The sequence below is a fragment of the Mustela erminea genome, chromosome 5, assembly GCF_009829155.1.
Source record: "Mustela erminea isolate mMusErm1 chromosome 5, mMusErm1.Pri, whole genome shotgun sequence".
Classification (NCBI taxonomy): domain Eukaryota; kingdom Metazoa; phylum Chordata; class Mammalia; order Carnivora; family Mustelidae; genus Mustela; species Mustela erminea.
In genome coordinates this window covers 96,346,888-96,374,563 of record NC_045618.1, presented here as the reverse complement: position 1 = coordinate 96,374,563, position 27,676 = coordinate 96,346,888, and the positions used below count along the sequence as shown (strand labels likewise).

At 34.9% G+C, this 27,676-nt stretch overlaps 1 protein-coding gene across 1 annotated transcript in view; it reads left to right on the top strand.

Annotated features, from left to right (window-relative positions):
- The window catches only part of MDGA2 (MAM domain containing glycosylphosphatidylinositol anchor 2), an 863,714-nt gene that overhangs the window by 539,370 nt on the left and 296,668 nt on the right, over positions 1-27,676 (top strand). The window contains exons 5-6 of the mRNA XM_032344142.1: positions 6,231-6,363; positions 27,311-27,580. Coding sequence (XP_032200033.1) covers positions 6,231-6,363; positions 27,311-27,580 — 403 coding nt within the window. The remainder of the gene's footprint in view (positions 1-6,230; positions 6,364-27,310; positions 27,581-27,676) is intronic.

Here is a 27,676-nt window from a genome sequence, read left to right as displayed (position 1 = left end):
GAAACTGGCTATTTCTTAATATATAACAGACAGGAAGTGCATGACTAACATAACATTTAAAGGATTTGGCTGTTTCTCATACAATTTTTATTTTTTACCAAGAACAGGGAGGAGCAGGAGAGTTGGCCATGTGTTCATTCTAATAATCCACTTGAAAATATTCAAATGTAGAAAAATTACAGAGAAAAAATCAGTATCTGATTATTAATGTGACAAGTTTAATAGAAAGGGTAGAGAAATGAGAAAGTAATAAGGATAATACAAGAAATATAGCAACATAAGCAAAGGACCAAGTGCTTAGTGAAGGATAAAGTCTAATTTTTATAGATTTTATGTTTTTACCTTTTATTTTAAAAGTTATTTTGATTATATATTATGCCTTCATTTCTTCTTGAAGGATATAATGGGTGGAAAAGACTGAATTTTAGTGCATTCTTAATCAGCAAATAATTTATTAAGCAATGGATAGGAAAATTTCTTACTATGTATTGTGAGAGAAAGAGGATACCTCTATCCCAGGGGCCTTACGATTCATTTAAAGAACTTAAGGCAACCACTGAATGGTAACTCACAAGTAAGCACTAAATAGTGACTTATGAACAGAGGGCATGTGATGTGATGAGCACTGAGTGTGATACGCAACTGATGAATTATTGAACACTACCTCTGAAACTAATGATGTACTGTATGTTGGCTAATAAAAATGTAAAATTAATTAATTAATTAATTAATAGATGTCTTAGTATAAAAATGCAATGAAAGTTCCAAAGAAAGTTAAAAATTTACTTCTAATTGAGAAGGTCAGAAAAGAGTGGAGAATATGTACAAATCTTTTTGAACTGCACCTCAGTTAAGCTGGGAACAGAAAAAGATGCATATCAGGGGGTAGGGAGTGTTTTCTTTCTTCTTTTTCCTAAATAATTATTTATTTATTTTAGTGGGGGAGGAGCAGAGGGGGAGGAGAGAGAGAGAGAGAGACTTTCAAGAAGACTTCCCGCCAAGCAGAGAGCCCAATGCAGGGCTCCATCTCAGGATCCTGAGATTATGACCTGAGCCAAAATCAAGAGTCAGATGCTTACTGACTGTGCCATCCAGGCACCCTGGGAGTGTTTTCTTTAAAGATGACAGAATTGAATATTATAAAAAGACAGTTCAAAATAGTGATGAAACTTAATTGATGGGAATGAGGAGTTTGAGGAATAAGGAAAAAGTAATTTTGCTTAGACTGCATAGGATCTCAAATGACAAACTAAAGTTTTTGAAATGGTGTCTTAGAAGAAAGCTGGGTAGAGTTTTCTAGCATGGACATGGGTAGAGTTTTCTAGCATGGACATGGCACGAGGCATGTCTGGTGGCAGCATCAGAATGATTATAATAAAAGAGAGCTGCAGTTCTTCATAGTAGACCATATATTATCTTAGCCAGAAAGAGCACTCAAGCAATGTTGGTTAAATCAATGATACGTGTCTAAAGCAAATATTGTGCCTATATGATTGGAAAGGAAAGGTCATTTCGTGAAAAGAAAATTAAGAATAATCTAAAGCTTAATGTCATTGAATGTGGGGTAATGAGAAACAGTAAAAAATGAATGATGCCATGTCTTCTGAGTCTGGATTATGGGAGAGTGATGGAGGCTTGCGTTAAAAAGAACATCAGCAGAGAAAATAGGTAATGCAGCCATTCTAATGGAGCGTAATAGTGAACTTTCTGAGTTTAATATGACCTCATATGCCCTACTGATGAAAATCTCCATCAAACAGTTATCAAAGAACATGACATGAGGCAGGAAATCAGAGGTATGATAAGGAGAGGAGAGGACATGTACAGAGAGGCCAGGGCCATCCAACTGGAAAAGAAATACAGTCTAGAAATAGAAGAGGTTGGGACACCTGGGTGGCTCAGTCAGTTAAGCATCTGCCTTCTGCTCAGGTCATGGTCCCAGAGCCCTGGGATCCAGCTTTGCGTTGGCTGGGCTCTCGGATCTGCAGAGAGTGGGTTTCTCCCTTTCCCTCCGCCTGCCGCCCCTGACCCTGCTGGTGCTCTCTCTTTCCCTCTTGCTGTCAAATAAGTAAATAAAATCTTAAAAAAAAAAAATAGGGGCACCTGGGTGACTCAGTGGGTTAAGCCTCTGCCTTCAGCTCAGGTCGTGATCTCAAGGTCCTGGGATGGAGTCCCACATTGGACTCTCTGCTCAGCGGGGAGCCTGCTTCCTTCTCTCTTCCTGCCTTTCTGCCTACTTGTGATCTCTTTCTCTCTGTCAAATAAAAAAATAAAATCTTTTAAAAAATAGAAATAGAAGAGGCAAGCCTAACTTGTTCGTTGGCAAAGTATAAGGTGGTTTCTTATAAGGGAGGCGGGTAATACAGGAAAAATAGAAGTCAATAAATGATATAAAAAATACATAAAAAAAGAATGATCAAAAAGAATTAGAAAACCAAAACAGATTATCTTAAGAGGTCCAGAGTGGGGGGAAAATACAAGTGCAAGATTATAATTGCTAACAACTGCAGTTAAAAGGATAGGAAAAAAATTGGAGAAGTTCTATTTTATTAATTATACTACTATTGGTGATTTTTTTAAAGCGTGTTTTTTTCTGTTGTTGTTTTGCTTAGAGATTTGTCAGGAACCTATACATTGATGCTAATAAAAACTATGATAATGGATCACATTCCACTGGAAATATATTAGTAGAAGATTATGGACTAAAATTTGTACAATAGATAGAAAATGAAAGGGAAAGCAACCAAGAAGTAACTAAATTATGATACAATAATTACCTACACATACGGGCTGTCAAAGTAGCAAAGGCAATCTAAGTGTTAGAAATAATTAGAAAAGTATAGAAGCATAAAAAAGAAAGATTTACTGAATTATAACAAAAGAACATCATTAATGACAGTAGGTACAGTTTCAGTGGAGTGTTGAAATATTATTTTAAAAATATGGATTAAAAATAATTTTTCATTGGAAACAGAAACAAGTACTGGCAGAATATAATTAACTGTGAATAAAGAGAATTTATCACTAAATAGACATCCTAAATGACACTGTTTCTCCTTTGTATGTATTTGAGAATCATTATTACTGTATGATTGCTTTTAGAATATTAGCTATACATACATTAACATCCTTTGAATTCATATCGGGTACCAAGCAGATAATAATCCTGGAGAAATAAATATGTGCACATGCTTGAATGGTGAAATATAGGTAGTTATAGCACTTTCAATTCATTTACAAAGTATATCTCCTGTGCTAAGTCCTGTGCTAGATGCTTGGAACATAGCACTGAGAGCAGGACAGACATAGTTAGTGGCCTCTAGGTTCTTCCTGGCAAGGGGATGGATGAGTCTGGCAGAAAATTAATCCTTTCCTGAAATAAATGGAAAAATGAGACTGTATTATGAAGAAATAAGAGCACACTTCACCAAAAGCGATTTCTCCTCTTCCAGAAGGTGAGGCAAGGTTTACCTGTGGAACTAGGGAGTATTGATATCTAAGAATGAGATGAATTTGATAAGGCATAGAGATGATGAACCAAGCACGTGCAAAGGTTCTATGGTAGAAGGAAGCTGGATAAGGAACTAAGAGAATGAGATGAGACTAGGGAGGAAAGGAGAATAGACCATATAGGGTTGACCATCATGTTAACAGCAATTGTGTTCACTTTAAGAACAATAGTTAAGTCATTGATAGGATTTAAGCAGAGAAATGTCATAATCAGATTTTCATATTAAAAAGAAATTCTGGTTACAGATCGTTATGCTTGCCTTTGCTTTTTTCAAGATTTTATTTATTGGGGGCGGGGGGAGGATGCACAGAGAGAGGCGAAGAGAGAGAATCTTAAGTAGGCTCCATGCTCAGTGGAGCCCCATTGCAGGGCTGATCTCAAGACCCTGAAATCATGACCTGAGCCAAAACCAAGAGGCATACGCTTAACCAACTAAACCATCCAGATGCCCCGCTTGCTTGTGTTTTTAAACTATACTAACTGTAATCAGGAATTTCTTAAAGAATGTAGGATGTAGAGCATTACATTTAAAAATAAATAAAAAGAGTGGTCAAGAATGAGCATTTTTCAAAGTCAATAAAAGGATCTGAGAGGGAGATACTGAATATATGAACAAGAAGTAATCGAAAGTTCAAGATTCTTGTTACTAAAGAAGGAAGAGGAAATTTAGAGGACTGAATCTGAAGTTCAGTGTAGGATATGTTAGTTAAGTTTTAGGTGTCTGTGAGGCATTAAAATGGACATATTGAGGTAAAAATTTGGTCTATGTATCTGAAACTTAAGGGAACATTCTGGAATAGAGATGTAGACATGAGGAGGAGGGCAGGAAGGTGGGGCTTGTAATAGTAAGAATAAGATCACCTAGGGGAATTTTATAACTCACAATTAATTGTGGGACAGGCAGCTCCAGGAATGCCAACAGTTAAGTGTTGAGAGGAGAAAGGAGAGTGAAGAAATCTAACCAATGATAGTCACAAAGGTAGAAGGGGTAAGATATATCATTTCATTCAAAAATTGTCTGAGTCATCTGTTTCTGGTATAACATTTTCTTTCAACCATGCTAATTCTTTCAAACATGATTTCTAACTAAGCACACACTTTTCTAGCCATTGTATTTAGTTAATAGAAATGGGAACTCTGTAACACACTGAGAGCATGTTTTAAATATAAGTTCTAGAAACACGCATATTGACTTATGTATATTCATGTGGGATGCCTTTGCTTTCGTTTGTATAGAAAAAATACAGTGTCTTTCCTAAAGAAAAATTGGAAGATAGGGGCACCTGGGTGGCTCAGTGGGTTAAAGCCTCTGCCTTCGGCTCAGGTCATGATCCCGGGGTCCGGGGATCGAGCCCCGCATCGAGCTCTCTGCTCAGCAGGGAGCCTGCTTCCTTTCCTCTCTCTCTGCCTCTCTGCCTCCCTGTGATTTCTGTCTGTCAAAATAAATAAAATCTTAAAAAAAAAAATTGGAAGATAGAAGATTGTTCCTTCTTAGTCCACTGGGGAAAGTAACTGATTTAAGACCAAATTTTGACAGTGCATGAATGGAATTATGGCCACAGTGCCCTTGCAACCTGAAGGAGAGATTCATTTGATGCATTTGAAAAACTAGGTATCCACACCTGTGAGTGAGCAAGCTTTTTTGCAAATGAGCAGCAATCCTTTGTGTTGTTACTAAGTATTCCAATCCTTCTGAAGAATGTATGAAAGTATTGCATTATTTAGGATTTGAGTGATATTACACATGGTTGCATATAGATGTTATTTGGAAAAAAATTAACATTTTGATAATTGCTATACTAAATATGATTTCACTGGGATACTGTTTACCATTTCCATAATTAAGTTACTTATGAGAGGAACTATTTTAAGAAAGTACATTAATCACCTTAGAAAGTAAGGAAATCTTAAAAAAAACATTTTGAACTGGGCAGTTTTTTCTTTAATTTTTATTGTTGTTTGTTTGTTTCTTCTTTTACCCTTTCAACAATTTCAGTGTTTTACATGGCCTTTCCTGGATCATCAAGAGTTTGTAAGATATTCCTGGCTACTTTCCTGGTTTGAGTCTATCTACAGTTTTGCAGATTTACCTGGAAGATCTAGATCTTGAACTCCTGAAAAATAAAATTGCAAAACAATAATAATTTTTTCCTTTTTTTTTCATTTTTTTCATGATTGCTTCTTTAAGGCATTTTACATCTGTCATTGATATGTATACACAAAATATTTATGTATATAAATTTAATTGCCTGTCATTAGCTTGACTTCAATAACTTTGTTCTACCAGCAATGTTTCATTTATCAGCTCTTCTTCAGAATCCATTCCTTTCGAAACATTTCATGTTGAAGTCTGCGTAGATTGCAGTATTTGTTGAATAAACTCCATTATTAAGTACACTATTCTGATCCTTACACAATAATTTGCATAACTACCACCAGAAATAGACTTCTCCCCCTAGGAAGCTAGTTTGCTAAGAAAATGTTGTGAATTTTCATTGTAGTCTGTTAGCTTTTATCTCCAGGCACATTATAGTATTATTTTTAAATGCATGTTTTTTTGTTTTGGTTTTTGGGTTTTTTAGGACATTTTTCCTTAAAAAATAAGACAATCTGCCATTTTGATGATAATATGATCTAATACAACATAATGCCATAATTCATTCATTCATTCATTTTTGTTATCATTGACTTTTTCTAATGACCATTTCTACATTTTCAGGGTGAAACCAAGATTTTAAAACTAAAGAATCTTCGACCTCAAGACTATGCTAATTATAGCTGCATTGCTTCAGTGAGGAATGTATGTAATATTCCGGATAAGATGGTGTCATTTAGACTTTCCAATAAAACAGGTATGGAGCTTTCTCTCAATGTTTTATGTCTGTTATCCATAGATAATATTTAAAAAGGTTAAGTTTCTTATACACCAAATGATTCCTGTAGTATATCTAGGAAAAAGACACCTTTTCTTTTTCCCTCAGAGAAGTCTATGATATCTGAAAAGTTATTGGTAACTGCATGCTGTAAAGTTTAATTGCTATATGTTCGCATGTAATGTTTGTTTATATGTCATACAAAATTATAGTTCCTTAAAATAGTGCATTCATAAATATCACAATCATACCCATAACGTGTTCAAAGAAATTCTGAGAAATATTAGATTCTTCACATAAAAATTTATGGTCTAAATTGCTAAAAGTGTTTTGTGATTCCCAAGCTAAGAAAAAGAATCTCTCTCTTACTCTGTTTCAAGTCAAGAACATTAATTGGTAATTTCAGGTAGGTGTTTTTAGGAAAGTATTTTTGTAGAAAATGTCAAAACATTAGTAAGCTTGTGACTTAAGTTAGCCTGTGTTTAGTAATAGAGACCTCAGAATAACTGCAAGCATATTAAGGAAGAATTGCTAAATGAAAGAGCACGGAGAGAGCGTGGGAATGGACTGTCTTTTGCATGATTGTGTGGAAATAATCACTCTAATAAAATAGAATTTGAACTGGTTTTGAGAAACTTTCAGTAGCAATTAATGTAAATTTTTTACTTTCAAATAATGCTATTAAAATAGTTTTTAAAAGTAATTTTCTCATTAACAAAAACCTTGCATAGTGTGGGTTTGATGTGCCTGGGTGTACATTTTGATTCTGCCACTTATTAGCTCTTGGATCTGGTTGAACAAATTGCTTCACACTCTGCCTCAATTTCCTCACAAATTCATAATGTTGTAGGCAAGAATTAGTGAGTTAACATACGTAAAGCACATGGCACATGCTTTGTCAGTTTTCCAACAAAGAGCTAGTCATTTGATGAAAAGATCATCTTTTCACCTAAAGTCCTTTTCACCTAAAGTCCTTTTCACCTAGGACTTTATTGGAAGGTGAAAAAAAAAGTGTGCTCAACTGTTGATTCACCATCCCAGGTTCCACTGAGTTGTTAAAATTTTGAAAGATAATTTAAAAAATGTATTCATTCATGTATTCGTCAGAGACTTCCTGGGTTCCTACTATGGGTCTGCACTGATAGGCTTAGGAATATTGGCTAAAATGTAAATTGCCTTAAACTAGAGAAATGCTTTATTAAGCACCAGGTAAAAGTCATTAGTGGAAGGTAAAAGAAGAATGTGGGATATGAGAATAAACTCTATCAAGAAGGATGAGAAAGACTTGAGGGAAACAACATAACAGAAAAATAAAATCTTAGTGAACCTTAGACTTATAAAAGTTAATAATCTCATTTCATTTAAAAAAAAAGAAGAAAAAAGCTGTTGAGAAATAAATATCAGAGATTAGCATGTAAGAACTGGGGGTGATTATGTTGCTCTTGGCATGAAATACTTGGTGAATTATTATAATTATCTTTGTTTTTCTTAGTTTCTTTAATATATTTTTACAATACACATGATCCAGGGAGAAAAATTAGAAATAAAATGGAAGTCCTATGGGTTGAGTAAACATATTACAGTAAGAGTCAGAACAAAGGAGTTGGTATATTACTACATATGTTATGGACCTTACCCTTGAGCAGTACTTTATTACTTTTAAAAGTATTTCATGTTTATTATTTCAGTTTATCTTTATAACTACTGGGCTATAAACAGGAGGATTTTTCTTTGTTTGTTTGTTTGTTTTATCATGTCTTTATCATTTGACACATAACCCACTAACCCTTGGTGATTAAAGTATCCTCATTAGATTGTTTTGAGAATGAACTAAATCAATAAAAACAAAAATTCTTTAAAGACTAAGAGGTACCATAAAATCATATTTAACATTTTTTCTGCTCTAGGAATGTATATTTTATTATTTCACAATGTCCCACAGCTTCTAACGAGTGGAGACAAAATTTATCCCAAAGTGTGAAGAATTATTTTAAATAGGAGACTGACTAGCTACTATCCACAAAATTTTTGTGAAGCCAGAGAAAATGAACCTAAATCTTGGCTAGAGTTTTATTAGGAATAAATAAGCATTTCTTAACCTAAAGCTGAAAGGAGGAGATTACCATGAGAGGTCATAGAGTTTCCAGTTCCTGAGGTCTTATGAAACAGTTGGGTGACTTTGTTTCTGAGGTGATTTTTGACAATTGCCAGCTCAGAAAACAAAGACTTGACTCCCTGTCCTGTGGAGAGAGCACCAGAACTCTGTAATACAGATGTTTTGTTTAACTTTTCAGCTTTCTGTCCCGTTCTTTATTTTTCAGGCTAAAGTATTGTGTACCTAGACTGAACCAAGAAAATAAACTATCATTCTCTTTTATAAATTATCTCATGCAAATTTTAGATTCATGTTCACTGCAAATTGATCATTAGAGTTATGGTAAATAATTGGATTAAAAATAATAAGCTTAGGACCTTGTCTGACTTTTCGATTACTATAATCAAATCTGTCATGTGACTGGTGCTTTACATATTCAAACCTGGTTTGCTTCAGCATTTTTCCCATCTGGTTAAAAGAGTTGGTGCATTTCAAATAGGTGAAGTCATTGAGGTAGCTCTCAAATTACACCGGGATTAACTTAAACTTTCAGCATCTTCATCTTCCTGCAAACAGGCCTATTAACACACAAGTGCATACAGGCTAGTTCATTGCTTTCTAACACTGGAAAAAGATCAGGAGTCACCATTGGGATAATCGGTGTGAGAGGTTTTTTTTGTTTGTTTGTTTGTTTTTATAATTTTATTTATTTATTAGAGACAGAGCTGGAGGTAGAGTGAGGGGTGGTGGGCAGAGGAGAGGGAGAAGCAGACTCTCCCCTGAGCAGGCAGCCCAACATGGGGCTCGATCCCAGGCCCTGGGATCATGACCTGAGCCAAAGGCAGACGATGCTTAACCAACTGAGCCACTCAGGTGCCTCAGAGACAGGTACTCTTGATGTTTTCACTCTTGTGAATCTTTAAATGGCATAAAGTTCCCATATTTTTAACTCTTGGTTGCAAAATGTTGAATGTATTATAAATAGTATAATATGTTTGATTACTCTTATCTGTTAATTAATATGTTTAAGGTAACTTTGGAGATAATTTTTGTAATGGAGATGAAATAATTGACTATTAAATATATTTTTGTTACAAACAAAATTTTATTTTCACAACTCTAGAGTGAAGGAAAATTTTTAAATATAATCAGTTTATTGACCTGATTTGAACAATGCCCAATGACATGGCATATAAAGATGGAAACAGTGTCTGCTGTGAATAAAGTTTTGTAAAAGTTTTTGCAGCAGAACAATTGCATCACGGAATACAGTTTTCTGGGTTCTTTCTGTACCTGCTAAATTAGACTTTCTGGGAATAACCTGCAGTGTACACACTTTAAATAAGCATAAATGATTACTTTGGAAAACAGATACTGTCTATATTATCAAAATGTTTTCCGTGAACCCATTCTACTTTGTAAATTGGAACTTTTGTTAAAAATAAGTCTATTTTGGAAGTGCCTGGCCGTTAAGTGGCTGCCTTAGGCTCAGGTCATGATCCCAGGGTCCTGAGATCCAGCCCTGCATCAGGCGCCCTGCTCAGCGGGCAGCCTGCTTTTCCCTCTCCCTCTGCCTCTCCCCTCTGTTCCTGTTCTGTCTCTTTCTTGCTCTCTTAAATAAATAAATATAATCTTTAAAACAAAAGCCTATTTTTTACAACTACTTAGAGAAGCCATGTTTAGTGTCATTTTAAAATGAAGTATCATCTGTAGATTTACCAATAACATGTTTTCTTAACTTTCTTACTATGGATTGATATTATAGTAGAGCTTGTAGTTGCATCTGCCATGGAATAACCAATCATTTGGTGGCCCCTGTTGATTGCTTGTTATGCTGTGAAAAATCTCATGTCACAGAAGTGTCATTATTTATCATACCTAACCTAGCTGTCTTAGCACTTATCATGACAACTGAAACGATTTTATAATACATGAAGCTTTAGGTTTATTTCTTCATTGTCATAAGGTTGTAGCAGGGTCCAAGTTGTTTTGGTTATTTTCCTACTCACATTTGGAAGAAAAAGAATGTTAGCTCTTGATTGATAAATTCTCAATGTAGCTGTATTTTTCTTAGTTCATTAAAACAAACCTTTAAAATTTGTAAATTTAGGGACACCTGGGTGGCTCAGTTAGTTAAATGTCTGCCTTCGGCTCAGGTCATGGTCCCAGGATCCCGGGATGGAGTCCGACATTGGGCTCCCTGCTCTCCCTCTGCCTGCTTCTCACCCTGCTTGTGCTTATACTCTTTCTCTCTCTCTCTGACAAATAAATAGATGGAAATTTTTAAAATATTTTGTAAATTTAGAATATTGTTAAATATAGGTATATATTTTAAATTATCATAATTATGGTAACTGAATATTCAATATTAAAGTTTCTCAGATTATGTATATTTCTAACTTGAGGGAATTTAGAAATTATGATAAAACAAATTTCATTTATTTTAATATAGTTCAAGTACTTATATATGTTGATGTCTCATGATTTCAAAGGCAAATAAGAATTAAGTAGTTTACTTATATTAGGATTAAAAGATATTACATAATTGCTTGAGAGAGAGTAATGCATTCTGTAAATAAATTGGACAGGTGGGGCTAATTTTACTTAATTATATAGGTCCTTTGATTCAGTCTACTCACACTTAGCATTTATAAAAATTATTTGATTAAGATGTCTTCCTTAAATTTAATAACCAAGTCATTGCAAAAGTATTACTGGCCAAATAAATAGGGAAAACCTATGTCCCTGTCTCCTCTTCCTCTTTCTCTTCCTTCTATTTTTTTCCCCTTATATCTGTGTTAATAAATTACCATAAAATAGGTAGAGGGTTAGGGGACATCTCTGTTTATTATGTTAGATATCTACTGTTATCTATTCTTCTTATTTTATAGAACCCACAGCGAAAGTGTAATATAATAATGCCCAGAAGTTGCAATAAACCTCAATATAAAATTTTTGCACATTGTGATTTATTTGTGGTAGTTTTCTCCTATGTTTATGGGAATTAAACTAGTGTATCTAGGTGTTATGAGAAATAAAATAATATTGCAGTTATAAAAATTCGGTAGGAATAGCTGTAGATAATGAAATAAAAATACATAAAAACTTCCTTTTGTAAAGTGGCATTGTCATACACATTTGGTCACATGGTCATTTAAAGTGCAAAGGAAGGGGCAGTAGACATTTTGCTGTACATCTGGGTGTTAACCTCATGCATTTTTCTTAGCTGCATGGATATAGCAGTGCCTTGCCTTTAGGTGATCTCCCCAGTATCTACCAAATCAATAGCATCATTTATTAGAATGTAGATATGGTATTTCACTAACAGTGATAACTTGAAAAGACCAAGTTTGTGAGAAATATAAAGTGCAAATACAGTGACTTCCTGGACTAGTTTGCTTGGCCTACAATAACGGAACACCACAGACTGGGTGGCTTCAACAGCAGAAATTTATGTTTTCATAGTCTAGAGGCTAGAAGTCTAAGAGTAAGGTGCTGTCAGAGTTGATTTTTGGTGAGCCCCTCTCTCCTGGCTTGTAGATGCCGTCTTCCCCCTGTAATCTTTCATCTGTGGTTTACAGAGCAAGAGAGTGAATGAACAAGAGCTCTAGTGTCTCTTCTCCTCTCATAAGGACACAAGCCCTATCAGATTACAGTCCCACCTTTGACCTCCTTTAACCTGAATTATGTCCTAAAGGCCCCAACTCCAAATACAGTGACACTGAGGTTTAGGTGTTGAACATAAGAATCTTACGGGCACACCTCTCAATCCATAATACTTTTAAATGACTGAAAAGTGGGCTTTGCATTTGGAATTCATTTTCTTTTAAAATTTCAGGTATTAGGGTGCCTTGGTGGCTCAGTCAGTTAAGCATCAGCCTTTGGCTCAAGTCATGATCCCAGGTCCCTGGGATAGAGCCAGAGACAGGGTGCCTGCTTGGCATGGAGACTCCTTCCCCTCTTCCTCTGCCCCTCCCCATCACTCATTTCCTCTCTCTCTCTCAAAATAAATAAATAAAATCTTTGAAAAAATAAAAAATAAATAACATAAAAGTTCAGGTATAAGTTTATAATCTGTGTTAAATGTAGAAGTAGGTTGGTAGAAATGGTAGAAATTAGTTTATAATCTATGTTATATATATATAAAATCTAAGTTATATATATATACAATCTATATTATATATGTTATATATATAATCTATGTTAAATATAGAAATAGATTGGTAGAAATGGTAGAAAATGAATCTACCATTTAGAGAGAAAAGACTTTCTTTAGTAGTATGTCAAAAAGATAACTCTAATGAGACTGTTTTGTCAACCTGTTATTTTTATCTTTGGAGGAATAATAAAGAAGCAACAGTAAAAGTTAAATAAAACTTTAGGTAGGGACAGAAATCACTTTTGTAATAGTATTATCATGAATTTTTTAAAGCATGGTCAAAATATTGAAATAGGATCAGAAATGATACATCAGTGAACCCATGCATTTTTTTAATTAATTTTTTATTTTTTATAAACATATATTTTTATCCCCAGGGGTACAGGTCTGTGAATCACTAGGTTTACACACTTCACAGCACTCACCAAAGCCCATACCCTCCCCAATGTCCAAAACCCCACCCCCTTCTCCCAAACCCCCTCCCCCCAGCAACCCTCAGTTTGTTTTGTGAGATTAAGAGTCACTTATGGTTTGTCTCCCTCCCAATCCCATCTTGTTTCATTTATTCTTCTCCTACCCACTTAAGCCCCCATGTTGCATCACCACTTCCTCATATCAGGGAGATCATATGATAGTTGTCTTTCTCTGCTTGACTTATTTCGGTAAGCATGATACGCTCTAGTTCCATCCATGGATGGAACCCATGCATTTTTTTTTCTCATTCTTTTTTTGTGATGGAGAAGTTAGTATGTGCTACAGAAGATAAAACAGAAGGAAAAAAAAATTTAAAAAAGCCAAGAATCATCATTTCATGCACAAATATATATTGAGAACATTAATTCCTTAGTAGATTTTTTTATCTTAGATAATACAGATTTTCTAAATGACAGTATTCACTACTAGATACACCAACAGAACACACATGTTGTTGATGGGCTGTCATTAGAGAATGAGACCTTTCCTATAACTCTTTAGCATGGATTTTGAAATTCAAAAGCCTCAGATACAACTTTTGGTTTTCTAAACTTGGAGATTTATTTAGCTTCTCTAAACTTATTTTTCCCCTCCTAAAAATGGGGATAACACAAAGTCCCACTTTATTTGGTTTTTTAGACTATAAATGCTATAAAATGAAAAACTTTTAAAATAAGTGTCTGGAACATGATAAATATAATATATAGTAGCTATATAAAATGTAGGGTTGTTAACCTAGCTAATACAAAGAAAGAATAAAGTGGCACCATCAGTAAATGTGATGAGATGATGACAAGAATCTTAGACTTTTGATAGGATATTGCGTACAGCTTCAACCATTGATGACTAATCTTGAAATAAGTTCATAATCTTCTTAAAATTACTTTTACTGGTGGATAAATTAAATAACATTTCTCAGAAAAGTCTATAGAAACGAACACATATTCTGGTATATGTCTGTCTAAACTGTTAGCAAAAATGTTTAACAGAAATAAAAATTGATAATGGTATGTAAGGAAAATTGAAAAAGCTTACAATTGGGTTGATTTACAGCAGATTCTTAATCCAAGAGCTCATCTTTTCCTAAGGTAATCAAACATATATGCCCTATTCTCATTAATGTATCTTTAGAAATGTGAAAATATGGGTGATAAGTAAGCACTGAATCTGGGGACAGAAGCAGTGGTCATTATGGGGTTTCAACTTTGGTCCTCCTGAGACTGTTTGCAGAGCAACAAGGTGACCCAGATTTTCCAAAATCCTATTACCATAATAACAGGAAGTTTGCATGTTGCTGAGATCTCCCTACACTTGCGTATTTTGTTGTCCTGGCAATGCATTTTTCAGGTTAGTTATATCCAGAGTTATTCTGGGACTACGAGTTCTTATATAAAATATCCCTCATCAACTATCAACTCTCCCAGAAGCTTTCATAACCCAGATGCAGTAGATGTCTAAAAATAGAAGAATAATAAAAAACACTTTTAATCAAATGAAAGGAAATGCTGTCATATTCATTGAAAGACATGTAAATTATTGACATGTTATCTCACAACTTAACACAAATACTTTGGAGCATATCAAATAATTTGTGTTTTAGCGAACATCTAGAATAATTCATTGGTAAAATTGTTCTAACTATAAGTAGTTACTATTCTTCATAGGCTGTTAAGCTGTAATTAAATTGAACAATTTTAAAATTACTTATAAGACCACAAAAGTTCAAATCATGTGTTTTATAATATTTCTTTCAGAAAATTGAGTGAAGATATGCCAAAATGATGTAAGAGGATTCCTAAATCTCTGAGAATAATTAATTTTTTAATTTTATTTTTTATTTTAATTCTAGATTTAATTCTAGATTATGGATTTGTGGACCATGGCTTAGGACTTCTTAAGATTCTTTTGTTCTAGTGAAACCCCCCCAAAAGTACATGATTATAAATATTAATTAAATTGCTAGAAATGCATTTTAGACTTGTTACATGGTTTTTGAGTTTGCAACTCATAATTTGTGATACAGAATTTGTGATACAGATACCTCCATGATCATTTACTGAAACATTTGAATTTATAGATTACTGGCTGTCATGATGAAAATGCAATAATTTCCATTAGTGCATGTACCTTATCCTATTATTTATTCACCTTGGTCTTGAATTGGTTATATCAGGTAGTCACCTTTCAGGTTGTCAATCATCCCTGTTTGTCCTAGACTCAGTGGAAGTCCCAGTCCTGGAAAATCCTATAAACCCAGGCAAACCAGTGATCTAATTCAGCATACAGCCTTCCTCCGTACAAGATACTAGTCTTCATGACAGTCGTTAATGCTGGTGCATGCAGAGGTTTAAGCGACTCTATATAGAGAAACTTCAGTGAGAAGACCTGGGTGGATCCTGGCTTTCCCTCCCCACTCTGCACCACTGTGAACAATTCTGACGACTCTTTGAACTTGCATTTTTGCTCAGTCATAATGATAGTGGTCTCTGAGGTGGGTTTCAGGTAGATGAGAAGACACCATTCACTCTAAAATTTCATTTTTATTAAGCAAGATAACATCAACAACAATAAAAACTTAGATGAAATGAGGTAGCTGCAAAGAAGTAAATGCAGCCTCCACACACACACGTACTCTTGAGCCCTAAGGTCCAGGCAAGAAAGGTTAAGGCTTTAAGAATATTAATACTTCATTGTGCTGTTGTCCTTTCATATGTGGGGCTTACATTACTCTGCAGGAAAAAGTGAAACTAATAATTTCTGAACCGAATGCACCTCTTTGAGGGAATCTTTGCAAATATTGTGCTTTTAATATTACTTGTACAAAACAAAAAAAATCACTGGCAGGGAGGCTTTAATGCCCCTCAAGACAGGATGCATCCCTGGCTACTCTTTTCCCTCAAACTCCAAGGCATTTAAAAGCATCAATTTCATTTTTAACTTGTTATACATTTTGGGAAGTTTAAATGAGATTAGCCACATTACTCATACGATTTAAGGCTCTGTGTTGTGGCTAAAAGTTGTAGCCTTGTGGTCACTTTTACCATCATAGGGTCATGGAAGCCACAACTGGCCATAACTTAAAAGGTTCCCATTGGTTCCTGAAGAATTTTAATGAAACATGAGAGAGAGGGGGACGAAGAGAGAAAGAGACAGAGAAAGATGGTGACGCTGTAGTAGTTTATACGGTAGGAGTAGGGTGTCTAGTGTATTGTTGCAGAGACTGGAAGCAGAGAGAAGACTGGTAAATGGGAAATGATAGACAAGCAGAGTATCAGAAATGCATTAACATCAATCTTTTGATTCTAAGTCCAGACATAACATGTACTTTTGGTTTGCTATTGTAGCAGTTATTTCTAAAGCATCACACCCTGTACTACTCAAGCATTTTATTGACTGCGTCTTTCAGTCACACACTAATCCAGTGAATGTGCCGTGAAGTCAGCAGTATTGATTGCTGATAGACCCATTGTATAATAGGAATTTATTGCTGATGGTCTTGGCCTCTTGTTTTTTTAATGCCACCCAATATCCTGATATGACAAGAACAGGGGCTTTCAAGAAACCAGGTATAAAGTTTTTGGCATAAAAAGATGTGCCAGTTGTATGAAGCTGCTCCTTACGTTTTTACTTTGGTTTGGCATTACAGCATTGTGCTCAACCTAGCAAGATGTGGGATTTTAAGTTAGCCAAGGAAAGCACTTCTAGGGAGTGTTCTGTCTCTCCAGCAAAATCCAGTGACCCAAGTTTGCTTTGTTTTACTAAGAAGTCTTTAGTTCTTACATGGTAAAATGCAGGCAGTTCCAGATAGTTTGACTTAACAGGTAACAATAGGTAAGAAATTCCTTCAAAACGATTGTCACATAAGCGAGGAGGAAAAAAAAATAGGCACCACAGGAAATAAATGAACAAAACTACTGGGAAAATGAGCAGTGTAAGATGGATTCTTGTTAAATTTCTCTGGGATTAAATCTACTAAGACACTTGCTTAGAGGGAACAAAAAGGAGGAAAAGAGGATAAACTCCAATTCTCTGTATCTTTCTAATTCTCTTGATGTTGATCAGAAATATTTAAAAACTCTAGTCTTGCCTCATTGCATATCTTTCAACTTTATCTTTCAACTTAACCTTTAGCTCAATCTGATAAAAAATTGTAATATTCATGTCTTTTTCCTTTTGCAATTGTAAGTAAAAAGCAATCTGGTGTGATAACCATACAGTATTATGACTCTGTGGGCCATACAGAAATATGATTCTAATTTTCAGGGAAGCTGAAAATTCACTGAATATACAGTAGTCAGCATGTTAAACATTGTCTTATGTGTCTGAGCAAAATGTTAAATATGAATATAGGTATAGAAAATATTATTATAGATAAACAGATCCAAAGTCAATTTAATATGGATTTAATTTTCAAGTTGCTGAAGAATTAAATAGGCAAATCAATACATATCAATATTAAGAACTTGAAGAAAATCAAAAAATCATTCAACATTGAAAACAAATGGTACAAATACAATGTATACAAATACAATGTATACAAATACAAATGGTATTTGTATTCTCTGAAAAGATAATTTCAGTAGCCTAGTAATCATGTAGATTGGGAAAATGCAGGTTTAGTGAAATCTATAGTGAAAATATCTAAATGTAAAAGCTGTATTTCTAGTAACTTTGAGAAATAAAATATTGGCAGGACATTTCTATGTACATTTCTTATACATAGAGAGGAATTGAATTCAGAGGTGATTCAGTCAATGTTTTATCTCTCGTATTAAAATAGTATTAAAAAGGTTTTATTGGCTTTTAATCTTTCCTTAAGCAACATTCCATTTTGTGCAGCTTATTTAGTTCTTCTACACATGCTACATTACAGTATTATCTTATTCAAAAAATAAATACCTCCCTTATCGTGTAGCAGCATTGTCCTAGAACATGGCAGCAATATATTTAAATATTCTCTGAGTGTCTGAAATCCCAAGATAAGAAGTGTAGCTAGTTTAATGGTTAGACTTGAATTGACTCTCGTTGGAATTAGATCTATAATGACAGTGTTAAGCAGCAGTTACTATTTACAGTATGTCAACATGATACCGTAGTGACACCTCCTACAAGGCCTGTAGTTTAAAACTGTCATTTCCTCCAGTGTAAACCACAGTTGTATGGCTTTGTAATTCAGTCCAATAAAATGGTTCCTAATCACACACAAGATTTGAAATCAAATTTCTCTACTCCAGTACACTTATTTTTAACAGATTATGCTCTGATTCTTGTTAAGCCTTCCTTTTTCCTTTTTCACTTAATGAACTTTGGGAAATGAATATCAATAGAAATGTAATAGTAAGAAAAATGCTTAATATATCTGCACTTGAAAGCCAGCGGCTCCTAAAAACATTCTTAGCCCTTTATAAAACAAAATCTGCACAATTCTAGAGTTTCCCAGGGCAGGTCTCAATTCATTAAGGCACCCTCACCTACTAGCATAAAATGCCTAATTCCAACATTTTCAAATGCATACATGTCCATTGAAGGCTGGAAAAGAAATTCCAGCTGTAAGGTTGGAAACAGATGCGTGCTAAGGAGCTGAGGAACTCATGAGACTACTAATCTGGGTGTCACCCAATTCAGGCAATCATGATATGACAGTCTGTTTTGTAAAACCACTTTCAAAAATCCAAAGTAATTAACTTGGGGGCCCCTGGGTGGCTCAGTGGGTTAAGCCTCTGCCTTCCGCTCAGGTCTTGACCTCAGGGTCCTGGGATCGAGCCCCACATCGGGCTCTCTGCTTGGCCGGGAGCCTGCTTCCCTTCCTCTCTCTCTCTCTGCCTGTCTCTCTGACTACTTGTGATCTCTGTCAAATGGATAAATAAAATCTTCAAAGTAAGTACCTGTTTTAATGCTTAAGTGTGTTATGTATGAATATATGTATGATTTGCATGATTTGATTTTTTTACTGAATTTTGTTCGACTATTGTATTCAGCCAAAATATGACCACATTTGTCTTTCATGAAGTAGTATTTCATAGCAAACTTTAGAAGCATCAGCAAAAATATTTCTCTATCTGCGCCTTGCTAACATCTAAATATATGGATGTATTACTTCTTTTCTTGCTTTTTAAAATTATACCTTCCTATTTGGGCATTTTTGGAAAAATAGTTGAAATAGATGGAGGCGTGGTTTATCTTTGTGACCATACTTACTATGCCATGGAATAATGCACTTGTTTCAAACTTTCTCTTTTCTTGCTGGTAGATTGTCAACTATCACTGTTGTTTTCCCATCTTGAGAAGCCTTTCCGTGTTTAACTTCCTTCTCCTAACCTCTTGAAATCTGAGAATTTAAATTGCTGATTCCATTTTAGTTATGTATAAACATGTTAGGAATAATCACACTCTGAGCAATGGCCCAAGAGCCTTTTCCAAAAACACTTCAGAATTTAAGCTTTATAATTATGACTTAGGTGGTTCACAAGTCCTTTTTGCCTTATATTCTGAATGGTAGACAACTTCTGGTAGTCTGACTAGCAAATCACGTTTGTTTTTGCCCAGCCCTTGTTTTTATAATGTAGTAGTGGATGATACTAATATTACCTCCTCTTTCTGTTAGGCTGCTATAAGTCATCTTCTGGCATAAATATCATTAAGAATTCAGTTAGAACTTTGAAATTATCAACTTTGTTCATTTCACTCTGGAGTTTATCTACAATGATTTATCTTCATCTCAAGCCAGACTGCCTAAATTAGAACCCCAGCTCCACAATTCACTACCTGTGTCACCTTGCGCAAGTTATCTAAACTATTTCCCAGATTGGTAATAACTAAAATGGATAATAGTAGTACCTACCTCGTACAATTAAAATTTTATTTATTTATTTGACAGACCAGAGATCACAAGTAGGCAGAGAGGCAGGCAAAGAGAGAGGAGGAAACAGGCTGCTTGCAGAGCAGAGAGCCGGATGCGGGGCTTGATCCCAGGACCCTGGGATCATGACCTAAGCTGAAGGCTCACTAAGCCACCCAGGTGCCCCCTACCTCATATAATTAAATAGGTCATATATATAAAGGTTTTTTAAGAGGGTCTGGCGCATATTAAAGGTTGTAATTCTGTCCATCTAATCTTTGCTGTATCTTGGAGCCAATTTAGTTATTTGAATAACCTGAATAAGATGTATCATAAGGTTAGGAGACTATATGCCCAGGTGTTTTCCTAATCTAGATAGAAATTTGGTCTCGGCAGTCCTGTAGGAATTATTTAAGAGTATCCCCTGGATATTTGGAGGGGCATACAGAGGTCTGGCAGAGTTAAATCTATTCAGCATTATTCTTCAAGATTAGCTAGGAGCCAATCTTAGCCAGAGTAACTATAGGATAAAGTTATAGAATCATAAAATGATTCAGAATGGAGCAGTATAATATGGTGTCCTCAGGCTGGATAATAAAAGGAAAGAATTAATCTTTATCAGATCAGCAAGAGAATAACCAGTAAGAGAGTGCCTCTTTGCATGAATCCCTCTGTGTTATATTACTGGTTATAGAAATACCAGCTTCCCCCATCTCAGCAGCTGTGGTATCCAGAACAGAATTATTGTTTTGTTTGCTTTGCTGCTCTGGTGAGGCTTCAGCAGTATAGCTGTGAGATCCACACCAGATGGTCTAGGAGGAGACGTCTTTATCTGTTCTGCTGCTTCACTGTATCACTCTCACAGTAAAGGCTTACAGCCTGACTGATTTTTTAGGCCCATATTGGATTATCTATATACTGTCCTCTTATGACAAAGGTCACGCTTCCTTTATTTCAGTTTCAGGGATATAATTTGGCTTAATCATATAGTTTATTAATAGTAGTGAATGTGTCATAGCTGCGCAAAGAGTTAAGTATAAAAAAGTATAAATAATATGCTATATTCATTTTATGTGAGTGGTATACTAAATTTTGATAGTGCAATTCCTTGTCATCACCTTGTTAGTAATATAAAGTATGGTTAGTTTAGATGGATTGAACAATGAAAGTACTGGCAGGTCTTTATAACTAGTATTTTTTGATGAATGACTCAGAAATTTCGAGTCGTATGTTGCATTCTTTCATGTTATTGTTATTTTTGTTGTTGTTGTTAATTTTATAATGAATAGTTGGGACTTAAGGGAAGTTTCTATTCTCTAATCTTAATTTTCATTGTAATTTTTATTTGAATATAGTTGACACACAATGTTACCATAGTTTCAGGTATACAGCATAATGATTTGACAGATTTATATGTTACCACAAATGTAGCTACCATCTGTTATCGTACCTCACTATTACAATATCACTGGCTATATTTCTTGTTCTGTGCCTTTTATTCTTGTGACTTATTCATTCCATAACTGGTAGCCTGTATCTTCCACTTCCCTTTACCCATTTTGCCCATACTTCTACCCACCTCCCTTTGTATGGAAAAAAAAGTCACTTTTTTCCCCTCTGTATTTTGAGTCTGATTCTCCTTTTTGTTTGTTTATTCATTTGGTTTGGTTTTGGTTTTAAATTCCACATAGGAGTGAAATCATGTGGTATTTGTCTTTCTCAGTCTGACTTATTTTACTTCACATAATACCCTGTAGGTACATCTATGTTATCCCAAATGGTACAGTCTTATCTTTTTTATGGCTGTGTAATGTTCCATTAATATCACAACTTCCTTATCTGGTTGTCTAACGATAGACACTTAGGTTATCTTGGCTATTGTAAATAATGATGCAACCAACATAGGGGTGCATATACATTTTCAAATTAGTGTTTTTGCTTTTTGTGGGTTAATACCCAATAGGGGGATTACAGGATCATATAGTATTTCTATTTTTAGTTTTTTGAGGAACATCCATACTGTTTTCCATAGGAGCTGTACCAATTTGCAATCCCACCAACAGTAATGTGAGAGCTCCATTTCTTCCAGATCCTCCAAAACACTTGTTATCCCTTTTCTCTCTCTCTCTTTTTTTTTTTTTTTTGCCACCCTGTGATATGATGTTTTATTGTGGTTTTGATTTGCAGCTACCTGATAATCAGTGATGTTGAGCATCTTGTTCTCTAAACTTTACATTTAACATTCTTTTATTTAATGAGACATTCTTGAGCACTTAATTCTTCATGAGATCCTTTTCTGGTTGATGTTGATACAAACATGAAAAAAATCACCCTTCTCACCCTCATATCCTATTCCTAAATATCTCACAGTGGAAGGGTAGGGGTAATAGCTCTAATTGTCATAGTGGGGCATGAGGGATGGTTACTATAAACAACTATGGTCATACAAAGAGGAAATAACTCAACTGGCTTAGACAAGAAAACTAGGAGTCCAGTGAGGAATTGATACTGACATTTGAGCATGGTAAAGCACTTGACCACTGGTTTGCCAGGTGCATAAGCACAGGAAGAGAATTCCAGGCAGCAGGTATAGTGAATTCATGCTCTACTGATCTCGTGAAGAGGACACTTTTCAAACTGGCAGTACTCTTCAGCACCTCGTATCTTCTATAAGGAACAAGAAAATTCTTTGGACAGCAAATTTCTTACTTGGAAGTATTTTTAAGCTTGGATTTCTCTCCATGAGTGACGACCTTCTGGGATTCGGCTGCAGCAGCAGATGAGTGCTCTCATTCTTCTAAACTTGAATGAGACCAAATTTCCCAATATTTCACATTTTGGCAAGATTAGTTAGGTTTTATTGACTGAAGGGGTGAGATATATGTGGTTTTAAAGTTCTTTTTCATCATGTTTCCGAAAGTTTATGAAGACATGTCAGGCCATTAAGTATTAGTATCCCAACTATTGACATAGCTTATTGACTAAAATAAAGCTTTTGACTTCATTGTCTTTTGCTCACCTTAGAACACAAGTTCCTGGGAACCCGGGTGGCTCAGTCATTAAACATCTACCTTCCGCTCAGGTCATGATCCCGGGGTACTGGGATTAAGCCCCTTATCTGGCTCTCTGCTGAGTGGGAAGCCTGCTTCTCCCTCTCCCACTCCCCCTGCTTGTGTTCCCTCTCTCACTCTCTCTGTCAATAAATAAATTAAAAATTATTTTTAAAAGAATCTAAAAAAAGAAAACAAGTTTCATTTCTAATTTTTCCATTTTATCTTGTTCAATGATTAGAATCAAATGTAAATAACATTTGTTCCATTTTGTAATGTTTCGTTTTATAATGAATATCTTTTGGCAAATTTCTATACTCATTTTGCTCATGTGGCATAAGCATCTTGATCAGGGATCATAAATGCACATGACTTCAAAGAATAGGCAGGTGATATAAATATATGAAATCACTTAAGGAGTCATGGGAAAAGGGCTGATTCTCTTCCTTCTAGGATGTGAGCTTCTGAATGCAGGGATTCTTTGACTGTTTTTTTTTTTTTTTTCCACCAGTACATCTCAAGCGCCTATCACAGGGACTAAATACATAGTAGGTGGTCAATAAATACTTATTGAATGAAAGAATGTGTTGAAATTTGTTTTGCTCGGGAAATAAGCAACACACCTAAAAACATTCCTTCTTAACAGCAGCAGCAGCAACAACAACAAAAATGATAAAACAAAAAATGTTGTGCCAACCCAGTTTGGCATTATCAACTAAGTCTCTTCTAGGAGACGTTTCTGTAAATTTCCATGAAGGAGCATACTTACTCTGTGTTCTCAATCATTTCCAGAAATATCCAGTGTGTGAGTATTAACATAATGAAAAATGCATTTTGGTTTCGATATCTGTAGCAAAGCCTCTCTCCTGAATTAGAGATTATTTATGAATACTGTTTCAAATGTTGCCATATCCTGGAGCATTGTTTAAACAGAATTCCTCAAAATGATGTCATTCCTGGACTTCATGAGAATCGATCAATATATCAACAATGATCATATTTGAATGGTATCCCAACTAAATGTATAGATTATTTTCAGTCTTCAAATCGACTTCTAAAATATGCTCATTTTTATTATGTGACGTGGTCACTGCAACCTGTATTTCAATGAAATGTGTATTGAAAATGGATTTCAATGAAATTTGTGAAAAGATGGTGGTTTCTGCATCTCAGTGAAGTGAGTAGTTCTTTTGAGAGAAACTTTTTTCTATTCCTTGAGTCTATAAGCATAGCTTAAGTTATGTCTCACCACATAGAAGCTTGACTTGGTTGGTCTGTCATCTTTATATTTTTTAGTTTAAAAATTGTGGGGCCATAGAACAGAAGTGGGAAGTTAATCATGTATATTTTTACCCCCTTCCTTCAACTCATACTGTGTTTTTATTCATTTCAGTTTGTGCCTATCTCCCGATGGATAATGTTGCCTCCATTCACCACCCATTCATTCCTTATTCTTTCTTTCTTCTTATCACATTATTTTCACATAACCAGCTATTGATCGCAGATACATGGAAGGATATCCTAGAAGACATTGGGAAATCCCTGTCTTCTCCTCTTAGCATGTTGTAGAGTTTACTGCGGTTTCTTTTGACAGGTTCCACATTCAGTATTCTTTTAAGGACTTTCTCTCCATTCAGTGTTACTCTTGTCCCCTTTTCAACATTTGTGTTTAATTTCTTTATCACTTAACAAAGAGTTTAGAATAGTAATCTCTCTCTCGTACATGTTGCTGTGAAGAATGTATGGGTGTCTAGATCTTGCAGTATGTTTTAGGACACTGTGTTTTTCTCATACTAAGAAGGAAACTGATGACCTCTGTGGTCTTACATGTTTATACTGATACAGTGATAGAATAATCTGACCAACACATGTTATAGGCATTTACTGAACACTCAGCTACCTATATGATTTAATGCAATGAGATTTCTCATTCTCATTTCCTATACACCTATGTAAGTGCTAAAGAGGAAGCTTATAATGCATACTCAGGATGGTTGGACAGTTTAAGGACACTGAGAAAAAATAGCATTCATTTGCAAGGTATATGATGAAATAGATGTAATAATTTTTGCTCATGAGCTTTGAAAAGCCCTATGAGAATGTTGAATTAGAGAGAACAAGTTGGGGGGATGGGCAGAGGGAGGGAGAGAATCTCAAGCGGTCTCCATACCCAGCACAGAGCCCAATGTAGGGCTCGATTTCATGAACCTGATATCATAAGCTGAACGAAAATAGAGTCAGGCACTTAAGTGACTAAGCCACCCAGGTGCCCCTGGGGTATTTTTAATATCAGCGATAATCAGAAAAATGAATGCCATCTTCAATAAAAAAGGTTGGACAATATTCTTTTTTCAGTTCCATTTTGGAAAAGAGGATTTTTAAAAATATGACTGTGAATATAGTTCTGCATAGTACATTAGAGGTAGAACAATGGTTTTGTTATGTATGTATTATTGTTTTAGCTTTGGAATTTTCTTGAGCTTTTTCCTTTAAATATTATCTGTCTAATAGAAAAACAATTCTTCTTGTACAATTCAATTTCAGGGACAAATATTTCATGAGTTAATATCACCATTGTATGTTTCTATAGTCCAAACATATGTTCTTAATGGTGCCTAAGCCTTGGGACTTTTAATTTTACTAAAACATGGTGTAAAACAAATGAGCTTGGTTAACATGATATAAAATTTGGAATCTTTAGAATTATATTTTAACTAAATCCATTTGTAAGAGTTTATAGTATAAATAAGGTTCAGTTAGGCTATAGGGAGATCTTTTACTTTTTTGTGGCAATATATCAATAAATATAATATCTGTTTTCAAAATATTTAAATAGTAATATCTCTTGTCAGCTTAACAACCTTAACTCTTCAGAGAATGCTCTTTTCTACTAAATGAGTGCCTTTTGCATATTCTTTTCACTATGTACATTTTCTAATTTTAGTCATAAATCTTTATAATTTAAAGTCAACACCTCACGAGGGCTATTAAGATACTTTGAAAACTTCCATATTACTTAAAATCATGTTGGAAGGACCAACATGCAAAAATTATATTTAAAAATGTCATCCAGACAAACCGTGCCTGTCCCACAGAACCATGATAATAACAGGGGATTGTTTTCTTGCTCTCCTTTTTTGTTTTGTTTTGTTTTGTTTTGTTTTGTTTTGTTTTAACAAGGAAGATGAATATCAGGCCACACAAGAATTTACCTTTTATTCTGAGAAAAACACTCTCCAAGTCTAAGCTGAAGTTAATAGAAAAAAAAAATCACATAATACAATTGAACAGGTTAAGCGTTTCTCATATGGATTTATTTCATACAATATAGTTTTGACTTTGGCATAAAATATCTCTGAATATGTGAGATTAAATACCAGCATACAGCATCCCCCTGTTTTTCTTTAGGGATGCATTGTTGGAGACCAGCACTGCAATGTAAGCAGAAAAGTGCTGTCTGTGAACATATATATTTTTTGGGTTGTTTCTATTTTGAGTGTTTGATGAAAAGTCTAACACAGCATTTTTTTGAATGGATATTTTATCTTTGCATTTTTTAACCTGAAAGATTGCAAATGACTATTCTTACTGGGGAGATTATTTTAAACTAAACATTCGAGTGGTTAGGAGGCACAGTTTGGTGACTATGTTTGAGCTCTCATTTGTTTTAAAGCAGTGGTGATGAGAACCCACTGTCTAGATCTTTTGTGAATGGAGAGGTGAGAGATGAAGTATGGAGACTGCATTGGAATTAGATAGTTTTGTTATGCCTTTCAAGATCAAAAACTAGGCCCATAGCTTAATAAAAGACTAGAATGATCTATGCCTTTATCTCTTACTCCATTGTGTTCAGGTACAGAAGTGTATCATTTCACCTCAGAGTGATCCAAAAATTAAATAATTGACAATCCCTACCATGAAAATACAAGGACTAAACAGCTGCAATACTTATACCTGGAAGGAAAGAAGCAAATGGTGATTGTCAGCATTCAAAGGGAAAGGGATTTTTGTTTAAAAACTTTAATCCTCCTCGTCATCCTGATTTCGGAACAATAATCTCAGAATACACAAATTATAATGCCTCTCTATATATGTAATATTCTTAATACACTTCTACAGGTTTTTACCATGTAATTAATATAGTAACTATTTTATCTGGCTTAAACTTCATTAATACAATAAGATTTTGGCAAAGGAAAAGAGTATGTCTTTTTAATTGTTTGAATAAATATAAAGCATGCTGTGGAATTCCAGTTGTAACAGATCTAAATAGTGCATTTTTTGTTTGTTTGTTTGTTTATGTCTTTTAGCATCTCCGTCAATTAAACTCTTGGTGGATGACCCTATAGTTGTAAATCCTGGAGAGGCCATAACATTAGTATGTGTTACAACAGGAGGAGAACCTGCGCCCACTCTCACCTGGGTCAGGTCCTTTGGGACTCTGCCTGAAAAGACTGTTTTGAATGGAGGAACATTGACCATACCCGCCATCACCTCAGAAGATGCTGGTACTTACAGCTGCATCGCCAATAATAATGTGGGAAACCCTGCAAAAAAGTCCACCAACATCATTGTGAGAGGTGAGTTGGCCTAGAGAGTGTTACCACATTGATTTCTGGATCAACCAGGCTACTGCAAAACAGATAATGTTTGATATAAAAACATTTCCTCAAATA